The sequence below is a fragment of the Saccopteryx leptura genome, chromosome 9 (assembly GCF_036850995.1).
Source record: "Saccopteryx leptura isolate mSacLep1 chromosome 9, mSacLep1_pri_phased_curated, whole genome shotgun sequence".
NCBI classification, from domain to species: Eukaryota; Metazoa; Chordata; class Mammalia; order Chiroptera; family Emballonuridae; genus Saccopteryx; species Saccopteryx leptura.
The window spans coordinates 70,991,492-71,011,786 of record NC_089511.1 but is presented as its reverse complement, the minus strand read 5'-3'; the positions used below and the strand labels follow the sequence as shown (position 1 = coordinate 71,011,786).

Sequence of the window (20,295 nt, the reverse complement as noted above, 5' to 3'; positions counted from 1 at the left end):
GTGTTCCCTGTGCCAGAGCACAGAGTGTGGGACCAGGGAGTGACCCAGAGAAGGCAGCTGCTCCAAGACCAGGGCCTCAGAGCTCACAAGGAATGGTCACACACAGTGGTAATTAGCTCCACTGGGCAGGGCTGGGTGCATCACTCTGTCCCTAGGCTGGCGGTTCTCAACAGGAGGGGCTGCAAGTCCCCAGGAAGGACTGAATGTCTTAACCTTCATGAGCCTCTCTGGCCACCAGCCCATCGAGCGGCCCTTCCTGATCCTCACCCTCTGCCACGCACCTGCGTCTCCCCTCCGAGCACTCGGTCACTGTTACCCCTGTCTGCCTGATCCTTGCCCTCTGCCACGCACCTGCGTCTCCCCTCCGAGCACTCGGTCACTGTTACCCCTGTCTTCCTGGTCCTCGCCCTCTGCCACGCACCTGCGTCTCCCCTCCGAGCACTTGGTTACTGTTACCCCTGTCTTCCTGGTCCTCGCCCTCTGCCACGCACCAGCGTCTCCCCTCCGAGCACTTGGTTACTGTTACCCCTGTCTTCCTGGTCCTCGCCCTCTGCCACGCACCTGCGTCTCCCCTCCGAGCACTTGGTCACTGTTACCCCTGTCTGCCTGATCCTCGCACCTGCGTCTCCCCTCCGAGCACTTGGTTACTGTTACCCCTGTCTTCCTGGTCCTCGCCCTCTGCCACGCACCAGCGTCTCCCCTCCTAGCACTCGGTCACTGTTACCCCTGTCTGCCTGGTCCTCGCCCTCTGCCACGCACCTGCGTCTCCCCTCCTAGCACTTGGTTACTGTTACCCCTGTCTGCTTGGTCTGCTAGCATGAGTTCTGATCCCTGGCTACTCTGCCAACTCCCTGACCGTGTTTCCCTACTTCTCATTGCTCCACATTGCTTTCGATGCAGAGCTGAGTTGAGTTAAGGGGCAAGTGGAGAGGTGGGCGGGGGGCTGAGGGTTTGCAGCTTAGCTCCTCCCTGTGATGGGAGGAGGTCCTGGCTGAGGACACTGTAGGCAGACTCCCTACTATACTTAGGGAGACAATGTGCTTGCATACGTGGGGCCAAACCTCTGTGACCGACCACCACTGGAGAGGGCAGCATAGCCCCCGATACCAGGCAAACTGCTCCTTTGTTTTCTGAGGCCGGGCAGCTTGCTGTGAAGTGTGTGAGGCCCCTCCCCCCGCCCCCAGTCTGAGGTTCTCCTGCTGACTCCTCTGTATTACATTCCTTGACTCTGAATTTTCAACTTTTCTTTGCACACATTTCTATTTTTTATCTATATTATTGCGAAGGACTTCAAACCCCTGTGGTGTTGGTTGAGGTGGAGCCAGCGAAGGAACAACAGCAGGACTGAGACCCAGTATAAGGTTTCTGTTGGCCCGTCATTACCCAGGGTGTTTAGCTGACACCGAGTCTCAGCGTTGGGAGCTTTCCAGTGAAGGTTGGGCTCTATGCTGAGATCATCTGTGGGTTCTGACTGCCCCAACAAGAGCCTGAAAAGGAATGAGGCAGTGGGTCTAGATTCAAGAACCAGGGCACACTCTGACTCCTTAGGATCTCAGATGGGGTGCGGAAGCAAAAGACCATGGTGAGGAGCACGCAATTGGAGGCGGCATTGGTCAGTAGAGCCGGCTGGGAGCATGTCTCACGGAGCAGGTACGTGGGCGGGGCTCTGCGGGCTCCTTCCATAAAATAGATAAGCAGTTATGCTTGATGACTGCTCTGGAGGAAAGGCAAATCTAACCCTGCTTGAATTAATGATTAGATATTATTTTTTTCTTCTGAATTCGAAAGAAATAAAAATTAAAATATTTTCTCAGCCTCTGAGAGTATCATGGGCCTTGGCTGTGCCTAACGGAGAGGTCGGCCATGAACGGGGTCACGGGAGCTAGCGCAGGATTATTTGGGAAGCCCTGCATTCTAGCGCTTTCCCTCAGTGGGAAAGGCTGCCAGCCAGGGGCGGGGCCTGGGTCCCTCAGGCTCTGCCCCGTGGGGAGTGGGCAGATGAGCTCCACTCAGTGATCATGGAGGTCAGCTCCAGTTCATGTGCTCCCCTTTTCAAACAAGGAAGCCAAGACTCAGAGAAAGAAGTTGTCTATTTTCAAAATATCTGAGTATGGTCCCCTGGGGTCTGGGCAGCGTTAGCACAAGAGTTTGTGGGTGAGACCTCCCCCTACAACGTGGCAGGGGTCTCAGGATGTGAAGCCCACTAATTTAGCATTGCTGTGACTGTGTGTGGAAAGCACACAGTTTAAGCTTGCCTATATACTGTCTACAAAGAGAGGATATATTAAAAGAATTTTAAATGTAAGCAAAATGTAGAGGGTGTTTAAACTACTCAAGTAGCTTGTTATTTCCAAGACCTTTAGAAGAACCAATTTATATTGTAAAGCATCTAACAAGAACCTTGTATGCTATGACCATAGTTAATTCTTTTGTCTTTAAAATAGATTTCCTGCCCTGGCCAGGTAGCTCTGTTGGTTACAGCACCATTCCAATACAGCAAGGTTGTGGGTTCAATCCATGGTCAGGGCACATACAACCAATAAATGCTTAAATAAGTGGAACAACAAATCAGTGTTTCTTTAAAAAATAAATACAATAAGTTTCCTGAAAACTATACTAAGCACCGTTCCACGAAGCGGCAGCAATAAAAGTCTCTTTCTTAAAAAACAAAAACTGCAGATTGACCCAATCTGGTCCAGACTCATGACTGTTTTCTGACTGTTCTTTGTTGGAGTGAAGTGACAGATGAGGCAAGCTTTTCAACTGTGAGTTGTGACTGGACCTTGCAAATCTATCAAATGACAGCCAACTGCAACAGCTGATACTCGTAGCTGCAGCTCAAAGGAAGAAAAACAAAAAACTATCAAAAAGCAAAAGCAGTAGCAAATAGCCCTTTGTAAGTCTGGGAGCTGCGGGAGGGTGGTTCAGCACAGCTGAACCCTAAGTGCTCATATGATACTGTAATGAACTTGGAATATGGTACAGTAGACATTGCTTAATAGAGTCCCCTCCTTATTCTGTTGAAGGTGACATTTCCAAACATTACTCTAAACTTCTGAGAAACCTTTTCTGGGACTTCCTGCTTTCACAAGAAAGAATGTATTTAATTTAATGATTAATCAGGATCATGAATGGCTATGTTTTACTTTTTTTAATAATGAAAATTCATAAGAGTTTAAAACATTCTTGGACACACCTGGTGTTTGGCAAATACCACGGACCTTCATGTCTTTGATTTACACATAAGCTAGCCAGCACCTTAGCGCTGGTTGGCTCCCTTTGGCACCAGAACACAATAATTTATTAAGTTTCAATACTTAATAAGTGTGCACAAATATCATGCAAACATTGACTGTATCAGAAACAAAAAGTGTGTTAGAGTCCTAGACTTATACAAACATTTTGTAAACAAAAGAGGAGAGGTTGGCATTTTCTGTACAAAATATGCAGGTTTTTACTTTTTTAATAGTATGTAAGTTGCATCACATTTCTGACATTTTCAAAAAGTAAAAACGGTATAAAAATAAATATTCTATGTACAAACACACACACAGGTTGATCCCAGGTTACAGGCATCACTGCAAAACAAAAACAAACACAAAACAACATAGAGTTAGTGTCAGTGGGTCTCTGGGTGTTTAGTTCCCTTGTGTTAGAAGAGGGAGATCTTGTCCTGGATTGGATGGTAGCTCTGGATGGGCAATTGGGATGGAAGATCCTGGTACTCAACAGCACTCTGAAGGTGGGAAACCCCTTTCACCTTCCTGCCATGCCCCTTCATGACCACTAGAGGGCACTTTCTGTCTATGCTGCTTTTGGAGGCCCAGTAGTTGAATTACTGAGCATCCCAGACTGAATTTATGGTAAGAACCAACAGAGATGAGCACCCTAGTGCACTGTAACTCTAGATAGCAGTGTTCTTTTCTTGAAGAGTGGAACCATCTCTATCCCCTAACCATCAGCAGCAGCCTTGAAGAAGATAATCTTGTTCTTAGCGGGAAAGAGGCCTCATTCGACATACCTCTTATCTGCTTGTGTGGAACTTCAACTAGCTCTAGGGAGCTTGCTAGAGGACAAGGCATGGCTGGAGGGCCAGATTCCTGGGGAGGTATCTTCCTCAGGTGCTGGGCTTTCCTTTCGCTGGTGAGGACTGCTTTAGGTACCTCATCATGGGCGAATAGGTGCCCAAGGTGGTTTCACCACTTTTACCCAATCCCATGGACTAATGAGAATTTGAACATTTAGTGTAGAGGAGCGTATTCATCTCATTTGAGGTGTGACTCTGCTGTCACTGAAACGGGACTGGCTAAGCACAAACTCTGCGACAGGTTGGTGTCTCTAGTCCTGTTATGAATAAGAACCAATACTTGCAGCCCACATAGTAGAGGGCTCAGAAGTCTTATTTATTTATTTATTTATTTATTTATTTATTTATTTATTTATTTATTTATTTATTTATATTTTTCTGAAGTGAAAGGCTAGGAGGCAGAGAGACAGACTCCCACATGTGCCCAACAGGATCCACCCAGCATGCCCACTAGGGGGCGATGCTCTGCTCATCTGAGCCATTGCTCCATTGCAACCGGAGCCATTCTAGCGCCTGAGGCAGAGGCCATGGAGCCATGCCCAGCACCCGGTTCAACTTTGCTCCAATGGAGTCTTGGCTGTGGGAAGGGAAGAGAGATAGAGAGAAAGGAGAGGAGGAAGGGTGAAGAAGCAGATGGGTGCTTCTCCTGTGTGCCCTGACTGTGAATCGAACCTAGGACTTCCACACACTGGGCTGATGCTCTATCACTGAGCTAGCTGGCCAGGGTTGCTAGGGCTCTGAAAAGTCTTTGATGGTGGGACAAAGGTGTCACCTTTGCCAGGACCATGCCAGCCTTCTGGAATAGCAAACCGATGGCTCTGGTCAGGCTGGGGAATGTTGTGTTGGGGGCCGTGGCTGAGTGTGGTGGTTGTGTGCATGGGCACACTCTGTGGGGTCAGATGGCTTTGATGACGACAAATACTAGGGCAAGTGTGAATAAATGAAAACTCATTGTTGTTAGAAATTTTGGGCTGCAGGACTCATGTGTGGAAGCATGAAGCCCTGACAGTTTATGTTCAAGGGAAGGGTGGTGGTAAGCTGGCCAGCCTCTGTGTGGGGAGATAGAATCCATGTGGATTTATAGTTTAAGAAATTTAGATTCCTTACATCTGGATAAATGTCATCATATGGCTTAAATGACCTCAGATGAACACTATGAGAGTGGCTAATGATAGCTAATTTTAAAACAAGGTCTAGAGCTCCTTGGAAGAAAGATACTGGATAAATTAACCACACAAAGCACACAGATGTCATCTGTGTGGCTACATGGGAATCCCATTCACTGTGTTTGCTGATGCCTTGAAAAGCGTTTTTAAATGTTCTCCAAGTGTGCACAGGACGTGGGATGTTTAATGGGCACCCAGCCTTTGGAATCATTTCTTTTTCAACCCATGTCTCATCTGCAGAAAGGCCCAGGGTGGAAATTGTGCATGCTTATCACACTGTTGAGAACAGAGCCCCAGTGTGCATGTGCCCCTGAGGCACAGCGAACCCTGGAAGACCTACCTTGTTCCAGCAGCCCTGGACTGGCAAGCCGTCTTCGCCCTGCAGTGAAGGAGAAAAGCACGGGACTCAGACCCTCCCAAATGGCCCAGCAAGCAGGCAGGGCAATGGAACAAAAACCACAGATATTGTGGCAGCTGATCAGGCTGAGGCCCGCCTGCTATTGTCTATTCCTTTTCTATTTCTATTTCTTCCAGGTCAGGGACTTACTTCCAGGTCAGAAGGCCACAGGAAGCAAGTCCATCTGTCTTCCCAGTGGCTTGGGTCATGTAAAGTTACAGTACAAGGTCAAGAGGGGCTGTCCTAGCCTGTGCGGTCAGCAAGCAGAGGCGACCTGGGTGCCGTAGAAAGACTCTCGGGTCTCTGCTCTAGCTGCACTGAGTGCTGTGTGCACGGGTAAGTTGCTCAGCACTCGGCAGCCTCAGTTTCCTCCTCTGTAAAACCTGGGGAAGGCGGGGCTGTATGACGTGATGGCTAAGGTGGCCGCCAGTTCTTCCACTCTTATTCTTTCCCTTCCTCAAGCAGTGGGAGGAGAGAGTCTACCAGGGGTCCCCAAACTTTTTACACAGAGGGCCAGTTCACTGTCCCTCAGACCGTTGGAGGGCCGCCACATACAGTGCTCCTCTCACTGACCACCAATGAAAGAGGTGCCCCTTCCGGAAGTGCAGCGGGGGGGGGGGGGGCGGATAAATGGCCTCAGGGGGCCTCATGCGGCCCGCGGGCCGTAGTTGGGGGATGCCTGGTAGGCAGTTCCCATCTGGAAATCACTAAGGGGGTGACACAAAGGGGCATGGCCCCGAGGTGCCTTCAGCAAGGTGACAAAGGCTTGCTGGGAATTTGGGAAGAGGAGGCGGTGGCAGGATGGGAACTGACTGTGCGCCACTGTCGCCTTTGCGTGCGGCACCCATGGAGCACCTGCAGCTCAGGACGTGAAGCACCTGCAGCTCAGGACTGCCCATCCTCTGGGGCCCTGGGGGAATCAAGGAATCTCTGAGAGACAAGGTGGGGTGAGGGGAGGCTGAGTCAGGGTAAAGATCAGGTTCTCAGTTCATGTCTAGATTCTAGAATTCCAGGCTCCAGGGCAGAGGAAGGGATGGACACATGGTTTCAGGGGACCAGAGGAAGTGGTCAGCTACAAGGAGACTGAATGGGAGCCCTCTGTGTCCCAGACCAATTTCATCCACCTGTGACAGGTGCCTAAACCTCTCACCTGGCATTCAGCAGGCAGCCAGCTGGCACGGAGGGCAGAAGAAGTCTAGTTATCTTATACTAAAAATCATGACCAATAGCACCCCCTGCCCCCATGCCCACAATAACACAATGCAGGAGACGGAGAAATAGCAAGGAGAAATAAAGGGAAGATAGGTACACCCTCACAGCAAAATTAATAGACAAATGACACCCTCACAGCAAAATTAATAGACAAACAACACATCAACGAGGGATGTTACTGGAGAATATGCTAGTTTGCATTAAGGGTCAAATAAATATGACCTTCACTGTCCCCTGTGAGTGAAGGAGGGTCTGCAAGGGGAGGTGGTGCACTCCAGGGTTTCATGACAACCAATGCCCCTTGCCCCAGCCCGACACGGGGCGCCATTTCACACGGACTCTGGAAGGGAGAGGAGCCTCCGCTGGCCACAGTGGCATGCCCATTGGCACGTGGATGGTGGCAGGGGGACAGAGGAGGACGGTGCAGGTGAGGAGGATGGTGATGAGTGAGAGAGGAGCAGGGAGGCCAGGCTGCAGCTGGCAGAACTCAAGGTGTCCAGATTGTGGAAGGGATGTGGCAGAGGGACACCTGGCCGACGACTGGAGGGAAGGGGGTGTCCCACAGCTGAGAGAGGCGCCTGTGCGTGCTGCGTGCTCAGGCTTCGGCAGGCTGGGCAGTGGGTTGCGGGGCAGCAAGCAAGGGTTTCAGAAACGAGGGATGGGGGGCATGCCACTCTACGTGCTTGTACGTGTTTTTATTGTTGATCTAAAAGTTCCCTAGAAAGTCCCTTGCAGTGGCTCTATGGTCATTTCTCAGGGTCACACAGCATATTTAAAAAAATAACTTCTCTTTTGCTCAAAGATAACTTCTGTGTGACCCGAGGGTGGGGATGTGGGGCTGGAACTCACACCTGACTGTCACTTGTATGAAAATAGCTCCATGAACTCCAAACATCCCGGGGAAATGTAGGAGAACAGGAAACTTTAGTGCCAACTGCCTTGAAATGAAGCGCCACCTTCGCATAAGTTGAAGGGGGCGTGGTGGTCTAGGTCCTTGCCTAGAGAGGCCTGGGCCAGGTGGGAACGGAACTGCTGCCATAGGCCGGGACTTGCTGGGGTGAGGGGTCCTGAATGTCTCCCCCTCCCTCCAACCTCCCTGTCTCCTCTGTTCTCTTCCTTAACTTCATGTCAACCTTTCCGTGCCCTTCCAGGCTTTTCAGGGGTGAACCAGCTGAAGATGAAATAAAGGGAAATGAAGAGGGTCTTTTAGTGTCTCTTGGGGCTTAAGCAGAAAGGATGAACCCTGATCCTGGACCATCCCCATCCCCTAGGTCAGGCAGAACCACTGGGGCGGCACACCCGGACCAGGCCCGACAGAATGGCCAGGGTGGCCTCCTTCTCTACCCTGGTTCTAGAACTTCTCACGGTACCCATGTTTATAAGCTTGCCCATCTGCCCCCTGCCAAACCGTGAGCTGCTGGAGCAGGGAGGGCTGTGGGGCTGATTCTGGCATCTGTGTCAAATGTGCCGACACTCAGCCAGTGCTGGCCAGGCCAACGGCAGTGTGTGTAGGAGAGAGGGACAGCCCTAAGAACCTGCCCAGAGAACCCGCTTTCCCAGTTCGCTCCGGTGGCGGATTTTCTGAAGGGAGGATCAGGTACAGCCCATGCTGGCTTTGGGTTGGGCAGGGATGGCTCATATAAAGGTGATTGCTTTTAAAGCAGCCTCAGGAGGAAGCCAAGAAAACATCCCTGCAAACTTTGCATGCAAGAGGGGGGCGTGGCAGGAGCTCCGGAGAACCAGCCAAGGCAGGATGACCCTTGGTGTCTAGGGAGAAGAGTCAGGAAGTGAAGACTGGATGGGTGGAGCAGGAAGAGGTGGAGGGTGGTTGGGGAGGCATGCAGGCGTGAACCACACATGCGGGGAAGCCCACACTGGCCATGCAGGCAGGGGGGGTGATGCCATACCAATGGGCACGGGGCATCCAGTCCGTCCAGCCCTGGTAACCCAGGCTCCCCTTTCTCTCCTTTAAAACCTCGGTGTCCCTGTTCACAAAACCAACCACGATGATTATTTAGGTCAAAGCTGGCCAGCTCAGACTGTGGAGTAGAGAGGCCCAGTCCTACCTTGGCCAGGATGCAGGACCTTGGGGGCATCGATAAGTAGGGCCCCGATCACAGTTGATTCCCACCTTCGAAATTCAACTTGACACTTTCTTTGGCTTCCCAGAGAGTGTAGCTTTGAATCATGTATGCTAACCCCCTCTCCTTTTACTGACTCAGTTGGAGTAAGCACAGACAAATCTCAACGTTAGTGCATCATATTTTCAGAACCTTCAGATGGATGGCAAAGGTAGTGACGTGCCATGAGTCGTTTCTTATTGGCTCATTGGGGAAGGTGTCAAGGGGGTGTTTGTTTACTGATTTCATTCTGCAGGTTTTAGCTGGGTGGCTGGTGGGCACTGGGAGACCACATATTAAAAGCCCCTTTTCTGGCCCTGATTTGCCCAGTTGTGGCAGTGGTGGCCCTTAGGAGATGCTGACCTGATGTCCTGCATCCTGACCGAGTGAGGATTCCAACAGCTTGAACTGCTGGCTACAGAGGTGGCCACCAAACGAAGAAGGCAAATGCACGGCTCCCAAATGCTGCACTGGCTTCCAAAGCCATCCTGGAGTGGAGAGCCCAGGCCTTCTCCAAAAGCCCTTTCGTCAGGGCCTCTCCACTGCTACACATCAACTGTGCTGCATCTTCAAGGGAAGGGATTCTGCCAGAACGACCTGCGGCCGGGGCTTGAAGGCAACACCAGCAGCAGCAACCCTGCATGGGCCAAGTGTACAGAGAGGTCTGGGAGCAGCAGTGCAGCCATTCGGTTCTCATCTTCGTTCATTTGCCTTCTTTGTTTCCAGTGTGCAAACCTCGAGGAAAGTACTAGAAGAAGGCAAGTGATAAATGAAAACATACCAATGGACAGGGGGCATCTAATCCAGGCGCTCCTTGGTCTCCCTTATCCCCTTTAGGCCCTCTAGAGCCTTTCTTCCCCCTCTCCCCCTGCAAACAATAGTTTAGTTCGAGAAAAAACAAAACGTCAAAACTTTAGCATCGTTCATGTGTTAAGGTTAAAGACAGAAAAAGAAAAAATTAAAGAGGGGAAAATAGCTTCCCTAAACTAGGACAGTCTCCCCAGTAGGGTCTGGGGTCAGTGCTCATTGCCACCCCTCTGAGAACCCGAGGATTTGGCTAAGGCGGGTGGGGAGGGCAGGGAGGTGAGCGGGGCCTGGGAGAGGGAGCAGAGGGGCCCAGAGGTGAGGGGGAGGGAAATGCAGAGGAAAGACACTGGTGGCCACTTTTGCTAATACTGAGCCCAGGGCGGTCTATGATCAACAAGGGGACTTACTTCTTTTTCTTTGAGGGTATATTTTTGAAAGACTTTGGCCTGACAACTTTTGTACCAATTGATTTTTGTCCCTTTGATATTCTATTAGGAGGCAAGGTGACTTTTGTTGAGAGCCCTGGGGTGTGTGTGTGTGTGTATAAGAACACAGCAGGTATGCAAGTGTGCACGTACATGGTTGTACATATGTGTGCATGAATGTATGGGTACCTGCTTATGCATGTGTGTGTATGCAACTGTGCCTGTACATACAGAAGTATGTGAGAGAATGTGCTTGGGCATTTGGATACCAGTATGTGCATGTAGGAGTGGGTGCTGCGTGTTCAAGCGCACATGTGTACATGTGTGTCCAGGTCTCAGGGGTGGCCCCTGGCTCTCAGCTGGGTCCTGCTATTCTAGGTGTCTCTGGCATCCCAGTCCAAAGCCATGGACAAGTTGGCTCAAGAAATTCATTTGTTTCTGAAAACCTTCAGGAAACATCGTCTTTCTAAATTGAACCTATTTTGCACTTGTCAGAGTCACTTTTCATTTAAAGAAGGGCTGTGCAGAATTCTTTGTAATGACTTTGAGTTTTGATTTTCTGAGGTTTGGTTTCCTTATAAAGGGGCCAAGTATGCCCCTAGGGACTCTTTCTGGGAACTCCTGTCCCCTACAGAAGGCCAATTGTCTGATGCTCCCACAGTGTTCCTCCAAGGCCACAAGACCCTGAAGGAGGGCAGCATATTGATCAGAGCAAAGGCTTAAAGCCAAAGCAGGCTGTGCCTATTATCAGCAGTGTGACTTTGGGAAGTTACTTAACCTCTCCAAGCCTCAGTTTCTTCATCTGTAAAATGTGGATAATAACACTTGTCTCAAAACTTTGTGTAAGTGCTTGACACTGGCACATAGTACGTGCTCAGTAAATGATAGCTGCTTCATAACGGTAACGGCAATTATTATTTCTTGGTAGCTAGTATAGGGGTCAAGGCTGCCATAAGAGGTATGGGCTTGTTGTGTCACTGTGTCCTGTCACGGAAGGCTAGGGCTTTGTTAGAGGGAGGAGAAGGATAAGAATGTTTTTAATATTTTCCAGGATCTTTAGAAATTACCCAAATTTCTTGATTCCTGAGGTTCCTTGTAATTGCCAACACATTGTTCTAGGTGAGCTTTCTAAAATGTAAATGATTACTTAGAAAATGATCTATTTTAAGAGGAAACAAGTCTATGCACATCAATCAGGCATAACTACTCTGGCTCCGAGATCCTCCCGGCAATGGGAACATCATGACATGGATAATCCCCAAACAGTGGACAAGCGAAGCCACTGCCTGTTTGGGTGGAAAGCCCCACGGGAAACCTTCTCAGGAATGTGGCCCCTCGTTCTCCTTGGGCCGGGCCCAAGTGTGAAAGCGAGCTCAGCTTCCCAAGTTCAGAGGGGGACAAAGCTCTCAGAGCCTGGGGAGTTCAGGTCCTGGATCTGCCTGTGGGTGACAGGGGTCACCTGGTCCTGACTTTCAGGATGAGTAACTTGCATTATGTGGCGTCATGCACCAAGGGCACAAAAAATGGCTTCACGTTGGGTGCCCTTTGAAGACAGTAGAGTAGGAGCTTCACCTACATCCTCCCTGCTCCCAGAGGCCCCGACAAAGAGAGAATTCCAGCGGGCACAGAGAAAGTCAAGCTGCAGAGGTTTCTTTAGACAAAACGCATGTATAAAAATTGATTTTAGAGGAAATAAATGAAAACTGGGGAGTGAAAGGGCTAGGATGAGGGATATGGGATTGTTATAATGTAGTGAGCAATATGGGGAGCCATATTGAAGGAGTAAAAGAAGGAAGAGGCAGGCCCAAAAAGAGAGAGAGGAAGGGCTGGCAGGGAGGTAAGGGGGCCCGGGGAAGCAAGAGACTCATGCATGCACATGCACACACACACTCCCACACGTGCAAGTGTGCACACACATACCCGGTGGCACATCTCAGGAGTGACAGTAGCCTCCCTGCATGCACCCAGACCTTTCAGTTGACTGTGGCTGGCAGGCAGCTACACTGCCTGATGCCCCAACTACCAAATTCACACCCCCCTTTATCCTTTGATGGAGTTTTCTCTTTTAAAAGTGGCTCTTAGGCCAAATTCACAGGTTTGTGAAGAAGGGACAAGAAGTGGTCCTTAGTGATAAGGACAGGACATTCTTTTCATGGGCACGTGCATCCCCTCATAACACTGCCCCCGGGGGCTCTGGGCCTTGTCCACCACTACAAGGAGCGTCCTCCTTCCATGAATTGGAAAGAGGTTATGAGACCATCCTCTGGCAGAACACAGAGGAGCAATGTTTAAGACTGCGTCTCAAGTCACTATACAACAGGACAACAGGCTCGGTACACACACATGGTGGGACCTGTGTTAATGTTAGGGGGCTGGCCAGCAGCCACCCTCCACACTTGGTGGGGACAGGGGCCTTTGAGCATCTCCGGCTTCACCTTTACAAGCAACACTGAAACTTCTGATCAGACTGTCACCTAAGCCCTTCTGGCCTCTTACCTTGACCAAAGTGTCAATATTCTGAGCTTCCAGGCAACAGAAAAGAACCCCAAAACTGTCTATGGCAAAGTGCCGACTCTACTTGGACCTTCCTTTGTTTTGGAGGCTTTGTCTCCGAGCCCTCACATCTCCCCCCAGAGTCCTAATCGGCTGGTGGAAGAAGGAGGCCTGAGCGAGGGAGAGCTGCTGGAGGGACCCTTCCAGGACATTCCGACAACTTGAGAGTCAGACCTCTTGGAGGGAGAGAAAAGCTGTTCTTTGCTTGACTCAGTAGCCTGCTCTATGGAATAAGTCAGTTGGTTCTTTGCCATACTCAAGAGAGGGTTCATGTAGCTTGACTGCTTTCTGGACTGTCCTAAGTGACATATTGCTAGTTTACATATGGGCCGGGGAAAGTGTGTAAAACCTCAGAAAAGGGAAGTGGAGAAGAAATATTTTCCCACAGATCCCTACAGCCTTATTGGCTCATTCGGTGGCCTTGCTTCCTTAACCATCAGTGCCTCCAGCCTCTCCCCGCCCTCCATCTGTGACGCAGGCGTCTGCCGCCCTGCCCCCACTGCTGGAGCAATAGTCACCACTGGGGCTGGGGCTGCAGCCCTCAAAGGGCTCAGTGCCTCAAGCCAACTGAAAACGTCTTGAGAAAAAAGTTTAAAAGTATTAATTGAATATAACAAAGAAAAACAGAACACTTTAGAAATACATTAGAAAGGAGGTTAGTATGCCAACTAGAAGGTGGAATGATCAATTTTTTTAGTGGCCTAAATTCTTTGATGCCACAGTAATGGAGGTGGGCTTCACAGCCTGCCTAGTGGGCCGGCACATTTCTGAAAGTAGGTCTGTTAATTCCAGTGGTTTCTAGACCCAGTGGCCCCACGGACAGTCCGGTTTGTGCAGCTCTTCCTGCCCCCTCTTGTTTATAAAACATACGGGACAGACTGAGTTGCTTTTGGAGACTGGAACTGGTGCTAGATAGAAGCATACGGATTCTGGCATTTTCTATTCATGATCATGGAATCAGTGTGCAAAGATCAGCTGAATCATTTGGGTCCCAGAACCCGCCTGCTCTGCCTTTCACTCTGTGGGAACATGGTGCATTTTATCACTGCTCTGGGCCTGTTACTCCATCTGTTCTTTCCACTTCTCGTCCCGCTAAGCTTCTCGGATAGTAGAACCCAGTAGAAGATGTCTGGGGCCTATAGGGGGCGTGCATCACATTCTGAGAACCACTGTGATGAAGCAGCAGTTGAGATGCTCTAGAAAAAAACCTGAAGGCCACCTCTTGGTCAGATGGAATTAAACGGCTGTTGTTGGGACCGAGTATGTCATCATATGCAATATATGTGCCAAGCGTCATATACTATGATGTGGCTGTGAGTGCTGTGAACATTTAATAAGTGTCCTGGTGAAGATGGCAGAAACCAAAGGGAGAGCAAGGGGCCTCAGAAAACAAAGTTAAGTCACAGTTCCACTGACACTTTCCAAGAGCAATAATGGCTGTGGAAGGGTTGGCTGCTTCCAATAGCTGTCTGCTTGTTCTCGGAACTGGAATTTATTTTCTCTCTCACCAGTGGCCTGGGATGTCTGGCAAAACTAAGTTTCAGAGGCTGGGACTAGGCAGCGATGGATTTAACAGTATCATTTGGTGGTCCATTGTGAGGACATGAAAGAGAGAGCTGGGCACAGGACTCTCATCACTGCATGGCAATGCTAATCTGATGGTCACCATGGGATTCAGCCTCCCCTTGTCAGTGGAAAAATACATGCTTCAGTGTCAGGATCAGGCCCCAGGCTCCCTGCGTGCCGCAGATTAAGCCCCTCACATAAGCCTTTTAATTTTAATGATTCATCAGGAAAAACTGCATTTGCCATGTTGGGTCAGGAATCCCCAATTGGTCGTTCCACCACATCATGAAGACATTAGTAACCAGAGCCAAAGTGCGAAGGGTCAGACTCACCCGGTTTCCTTTGTCCCCAGGTGGTCCGTGTAAACCCTGTAGTAAGTCAGAGAAGTGGAGATACATCAATGAGAAAACAGAGGATGGCTATACAGTCCTTCCTCCGGGCTCATAAAGTTCCTCTCTGATGCCTAATTTAGTGGAGACAGATTTAATTATCCCCGTTTTACAGAAGGGGAATAAAGGGGCTAAGGAACGTAACCAAGAATGTGGTTCTAGTTTTCCTGCTCTGCAGCCAACGTCCTGCTGTGTCCTTCAGGACCCTTCAAGCCGAAGAGTGATGGGTGCTGAGGACACAGCTGCGTAGAGAACTCTCGGGCAGAGGAGGTATCTGCATGGCTCTCCTGCCAGGCTCTTGCTAGGAAACTGACTGCAAGCTCTTCAGACCCTCTCTGTGAGGTGCACGCTGCATGTTCTCAGGTAGGGAATGAGCACAGGCCAAGGCTGGCTGGGGCTGCCAACTCTGCCAGAGCAGAGCGGCCTGGGCAGCCAAGCATGGAGTCGGTGAGCACATGTACAACCTTCAAGTGTGGGAAACAAAATTCTGGTTCTCTTGGGCAATCAACCTATTTATTTATTTTTTTAAATAAACAAGGAAATCTGTTGTGGGCAGGAAGCCACCCCTTGGGAAAGCTGCCCCTTGCCTTTCATGATAGTGATTTGAATTGGATTCTGCCCCTCTTGAGGGCCAGGGCATTCACGTGTGAGACCCTCCCTGCACTGAACAGAGGCTTGCAGTGGCTGGGGCTCATAATCTGTTTGCTACATCTCATCAGATGGTCCCCATGGCTGAGGACCTGGTCCCCCAACAGGGACACGTGAGCAGTGCTCAGCAGGGATAGTCCAGTGCATCAACCAGTGGGCTGTCGGCAGCTTCCTCTGTCACAGGCGTGAGAATTCTCACTTGGGTCTAGATATGTTTGCTGCAGGCTCTGGGTGTTCTGTTTGACAGTGTTTCTGGTGGTGGACAGGGTGGGTGAAGAGAATCTCTGACCCCGTGAAACTTACAGGAAGCCCAGCTGCTCCCGTTGGTCCTGTCATCCCAGGGTCGCCTTTGCTGCCCTGGAATAGGAGGAAGAAACCCATGAGCCCTCCGGACCTACAAACAACCTTCCATCAACTATTCTCTGTTTAAATCCGGGACACCTCTCCAGTCCCCTCCAATAGCTCTCTAGGAAGCAAGGTCTAAGCGGAGTGTTGGGGTGACAGGTATGGACTTTGTCCCGAGGGGAGATGTGGAGACCCCTCACCCTCCTTGTAGCAAAGCCTATTCCCCAAGGGCCTCTGGAAGGGCCAAGTAGTGTCCTGGGGTACTGACTGGCCAGGGGCAGAGGCAGGAAAGGAGAGTGAGGGAGGAAACAGTGTGACATGAAGGCAGAGAAAGGAAAAAAGGAAGGGAAAGAGAGCTTGATTTCTTCTTTGAAGCCGTGTCACTCCTCAGAGCAACCACCCTGGTTAAGGGATGGCACTTGTTCCATCTAAGAGGGATGGGTAAGGTGGGACTACCAGGGCTGATGTGGTAACCCTGTGGGCCGCAGCGGCCAGGGCTGAGGACGGTCACCCAGGATTCCCGCGCACGGAGCACTCACCCTCTCGCCCTTTGGTCCCGCTGGGCCTGGAACTCCAATTGGTCCTGGAGTACCCTGGGGAGGTGAAGGAAAGCCGAGGTGATGGTCTGACACAGCAGGAGCCCTGGGAACCCTGCCCAGTGCCCAGAGAGGAGCAGTCCAGTGGCCCAGTTTTCAGTGTTGGCGTGGCCAGGCTCACTCGGGGCAGCCATTTGACTGAACCTTGGTCCTGTTTGGGTTTGTGGGCCTTGGGGAGAGAGAGCCTCTCCCGGCCTCAGAGCCAGATTTGAGGAAGAAAACGCTTTCACTTCACAACCAAGCTTGCCAAGGCTGAAAACGGTTGCTTAGTTTGCTCCTAAAAGCGCTCGGGACGGAGTTGACACCATCCCAGGGTTGGGGGACCCGGGGACTGGCACCCCTTTGCTGTCACAGCTCCACATGCAGCGGGAGGGTCTTCATGCCACAGAGACCGATGCAGACGCAAACAGAGGCAGGCGTGGGAGGGTCATTCAGCCAATGCCCGCCCCGCCTGCCCCCACTGCGGGCCCCAGTGTGGCCTTCAGGCTCTGGCCAGACCTTCTGTCCCTTCCCGGGCCCAATGGAACAGGCTGGATCGGGGAGGGAATCAGTATGCCTCGATGTCTGCTGACACTGGCCAGGAGGGGAGGTGTGTCATACACGCTCCTCACTCGGGGCTGCGGGGGAGCCAGGCAGCTGGAGCTATGGGAGCTGCGTTGCTTAGAGACAGAGCAGGGCTTGCTGTGGTATAATTAAGCATCTTCCCCAGGTTCCCAATTACTGCTCTGCTAGACGGGGTCTACATTTCAGAGCTTCCTGTTGCTCTGCCTCAGTGTTTGTGCTTCCTGCTCAGACAAGAGGACGTGGGGGCTGGTGTGTCCAGTGTAGGCGGGCAGGGACAGGTGGGGAAATGCTCATTCACTTTACATGGGGATGGGGGGCAGAAAGATATTAGCGGTGCTCCCTGTGCAGCTACAAGGAGAAGGATGGGCATCTGTGAAAAGAGGATGTCCAAAATGAGAGAGGCCAGATCACAGCAACGGTTCAAACAGGACTCCGGAGTCACTGGTTGGCTTGAGTTGTGCCTCCATGGCTACGATATTGCACACATTTCTCAGCCTCTCTGAGGGTCAGTTTTCCCGTCTGTAAAACGGGGATGATAACACGAGTGTCTGCCTCTCAAGCCGCTGCTGGGCTACAATGCATACATGCCGTGCATTTGGCTCCCAATGAATGTTTGTATTGGCAGGGCAGGACTATTTCTCCAATAAAAATTTTCCTTGAAGGTGTGATATTGATTTTATGAAAAAATAAATCCCCAGGTCCAAGGGGACAGAACATATGGATTTCCCCTCTCTGCTCCATCCAGCAGGAACGGAGTAAGGAGTTGAGAGGGAAGTCTGAGTTCCTCTGATTCTGGCCACAGTGCTGACTGGCCACCCGGGAACTGCGTGCTAGGTGCGAGGATGGACGTGCAGGGACATAGTTATGTTTAGAAAACAGGTATATTCTCCGTTTATGAGAGTCTATAATTTTAACTCCATAAACACATCATGAGGAGAGGCCCCAGGAAGGCCTGTTGCCGCTGCGATTCCACCTCTCCCTCTATCCTGTGTGCGTGTCCTGGTCTCCACATGGGGGCCCAGCGAGCTCTCTCCTCCCGCCAAGTGCTGCTAATCAGAACTTTGTCTTCTGGGCAGACCAAGTGCCTGTGGTCTCAGCAGTTCCTGCCAGGGCAGAGCGGAGACTCACTGGGAGGAGCTGGACACCACTGCTCCGGGTACAGCTGTTCCTGACAGGAAAGTCCAGCCCCGGGCCCTGGGTGGGCAGTGATCCCAGCACTACGGGAAGGGACAGGCTTCGGCGAGGAGTGCCACTGCCCGGAAGACCTCGCAGGGTGCTCTGGGAGGAGGGCTGGAAGGTGGGAGGAGGGACGTTTATTCTGATGCCTCAACTGTTTGTAAAAAAAAAAAAAAAAAAAAAAAAAAAGGTCCAAGTGCTTTCTAGTCATGAGTGGCGATATATGTTTTCTGGAATCAGGAAGAAAAAAGAAAGAGGGGACCTGAGTGTCCATCAATTAGCTCTGTATAAACCCCCTGTTGAGATGGGTCAGGGAGTGAAGATGGAGTTGTAACATGCCCACAGACCACTGAGTTGGGACCGGCCTGTGTGCTCCTAAATGCTACACCTGCCCTTGGCCGTCCCACGTGTCCCCGCCCCACACCCATCAGACTGGCGGCTCTGCAGTTCCAGGAAGCACCTGTGGGTGGACAGGAGGTGGACAGAGCTCACAGGATGAAGACAACACAGCACGACGGGCACACACAGACACTCTTGTGTTCGGTGGGGCTGAGTCACGGCCCAGGTCCCCAGGGCTGGGCTCCCAGCCTGATCTCAGCATCCGTGTAGGAAGAGTCTGTGCTGTCGGAGTGGGACTCCCACCCCACACCCACCAGCCTGGAAATTCGGATTTGAGGACCCTGGGTGCATACAATGAGCCGGGAAGTTTAGGTCAAGACCAGCCATCTTTGGTCAAGAGGCCAGAATAAGCACTTCTGAACTGAGCACAGATGGTACCCTTCTGGTGTCAGTGGTGGGACAAGGCATGACTCACTGGGAGAATGAGGCCACAGTGGGACAGACGAGAGGGGTCACAGGCCAGGGGTGGCATGGGGTGGGGTGAGGGGTAATGGAGAGTGACACTCACCGGTGGCCCAGGTCTGCCGTCCAAACCTGAAGCTCCCTGGACGAAGGGAACAGTGTGACCAAAAGAAGGGTAAGGGAGGAATGGGAGGGAGAAAAGGGACCAGGGAGGGAAGAGGTGAGTGAAGCAGTGACTCTGGACAGACATAAATGCTGGTAATCAAACAAAACGGGAGAAGTAAGCTTGGGAGGACAGGTAATGGTATTCACATGGAAACCAACAAAAACATGGAGACGCTGAATGCAGTGTGCTGACTGCTGAGCGGGCTGGACGGGGATCAGAGCAGGTGGCTGTGCTGAGCATCTGTGCCCCCTGCTCCCCTCTCTCCTTCTATACCCTCTAAGAAAGGCCTCTCCCAAAGGGTTGCCGCACTTCGGGGAAAGGGATATAGAAAGAGAATTCATGGGAAGGTGTCTGGAACCTCAGGCAATGTGAACTTTCCAGGACTGGCCTCACTGCGGGGAGTCGAGCCTACCTGGAGTGTGGGAACCTGGTGAGGGTGGTCTTTCCAGCCTATTTTGCAAACCTTCTGAGACTAGGCCACACTGGGGGACCCTGAGAGGCTTGGCACTGAGTAATAGCTCCCGGCTTTGAAGCCTGAGTTGATACTTCTACTTTCGCCAGGTGGGAAGAGTTGGTCCTTAAATCAGTCATCCCCAACCTATTTTTGGGCCATGGACCAGTTTAATGTCAGAAAATATTTTCATGGACCGGCCTTTAGGGTGGGATGGATAAATGTATCACGTGACCAAGACAAGCATCAAGAGTGAGTCTTAGACAGATGTAACAAAGGGAATCTGGTCATTTTTTAAAAATAAAACATCGTTCAGACTTAAATATAAATAAAATGGAAATAATGTAAGTTATTTATTCTTTCTCTGCGGACCGGTACCAAATGGCCCACGGACCAGTACCAGTCCACGGCCCGGGGGTTGGGGACCACTGCCTTAAATAATAATACTAATGATGCCTGATATCTCTACTCTGGACCTTCACAGTTTGAACATTGTAACACAAGCTCAATCCATTCATGTTATTACAGACAGGGGCTTTGGGGGCAGCTAACTGGGGCGGAGGGCGAAGGCCCTGTATGCCCTGGAGTAAACAGGGTAAAGGGTGGGACGCTGCTACAACCCACTCACTATGCAGTATCTGGTGTTACATGCAGTGGGAATGGGAGCTCTTCTTCAATCTTGGACTATAAAGCTGCCCGTGAGACCATCCTGGAGAACCAGGGGAAAATTAACTAATGATTCCAGTGTGACGAGACGGGGAGAAGGGAGCAGGACACTCGAGTTCCGTAAGGGCTGAGTCCTTGAAAACTGCTTCTGAATAAGCCT

The 20,295-nt window shown here is 50.9% G+C and overlaps 1 protein-coding gene across 1 annotated transcript in view; it reads right to left on the bottom strand.

Moving 5' to 3' along the window:
* Positions 1-3,291: 3,291 nt before the first annotated feature.
* The window catches only part of COL13A1 (collagen type XIII alpha 1 chain), an 81,442-nt gene continuing 64,438 nt past the window's right edge, over positions 3,292-20,295 (bottom strand). The window contains exons 29-34 of the mRNA XM_066349246.1: positions 16,255-16,308; positions 15,674-15,727; positions 14,666-14,701; positions 9,764-9,850; positions 5,594-5,632; positions 3,292-3,578 (exon numbers count right to left, since the gene is read on the bottom strand). Coding sequence (XP_066205343.1) covers positions 3,576-3,578; positions 5,594-5,632; positions 9,764-9,850; positions 14,666-14,701; positions 15,674-15,727; positions 16,255-16,308 — 273 coding nt within the window. The 3' untranslated portion in view covers positions 3,292-3,575. The remainder of the gene's footprint in view (positions 3,579-5,593; positions 5,633-9,763; positions 9,851-14,665; positions 14,702-15,673; positions 15,728-16,254; positions 16,309-20,295) is intronic.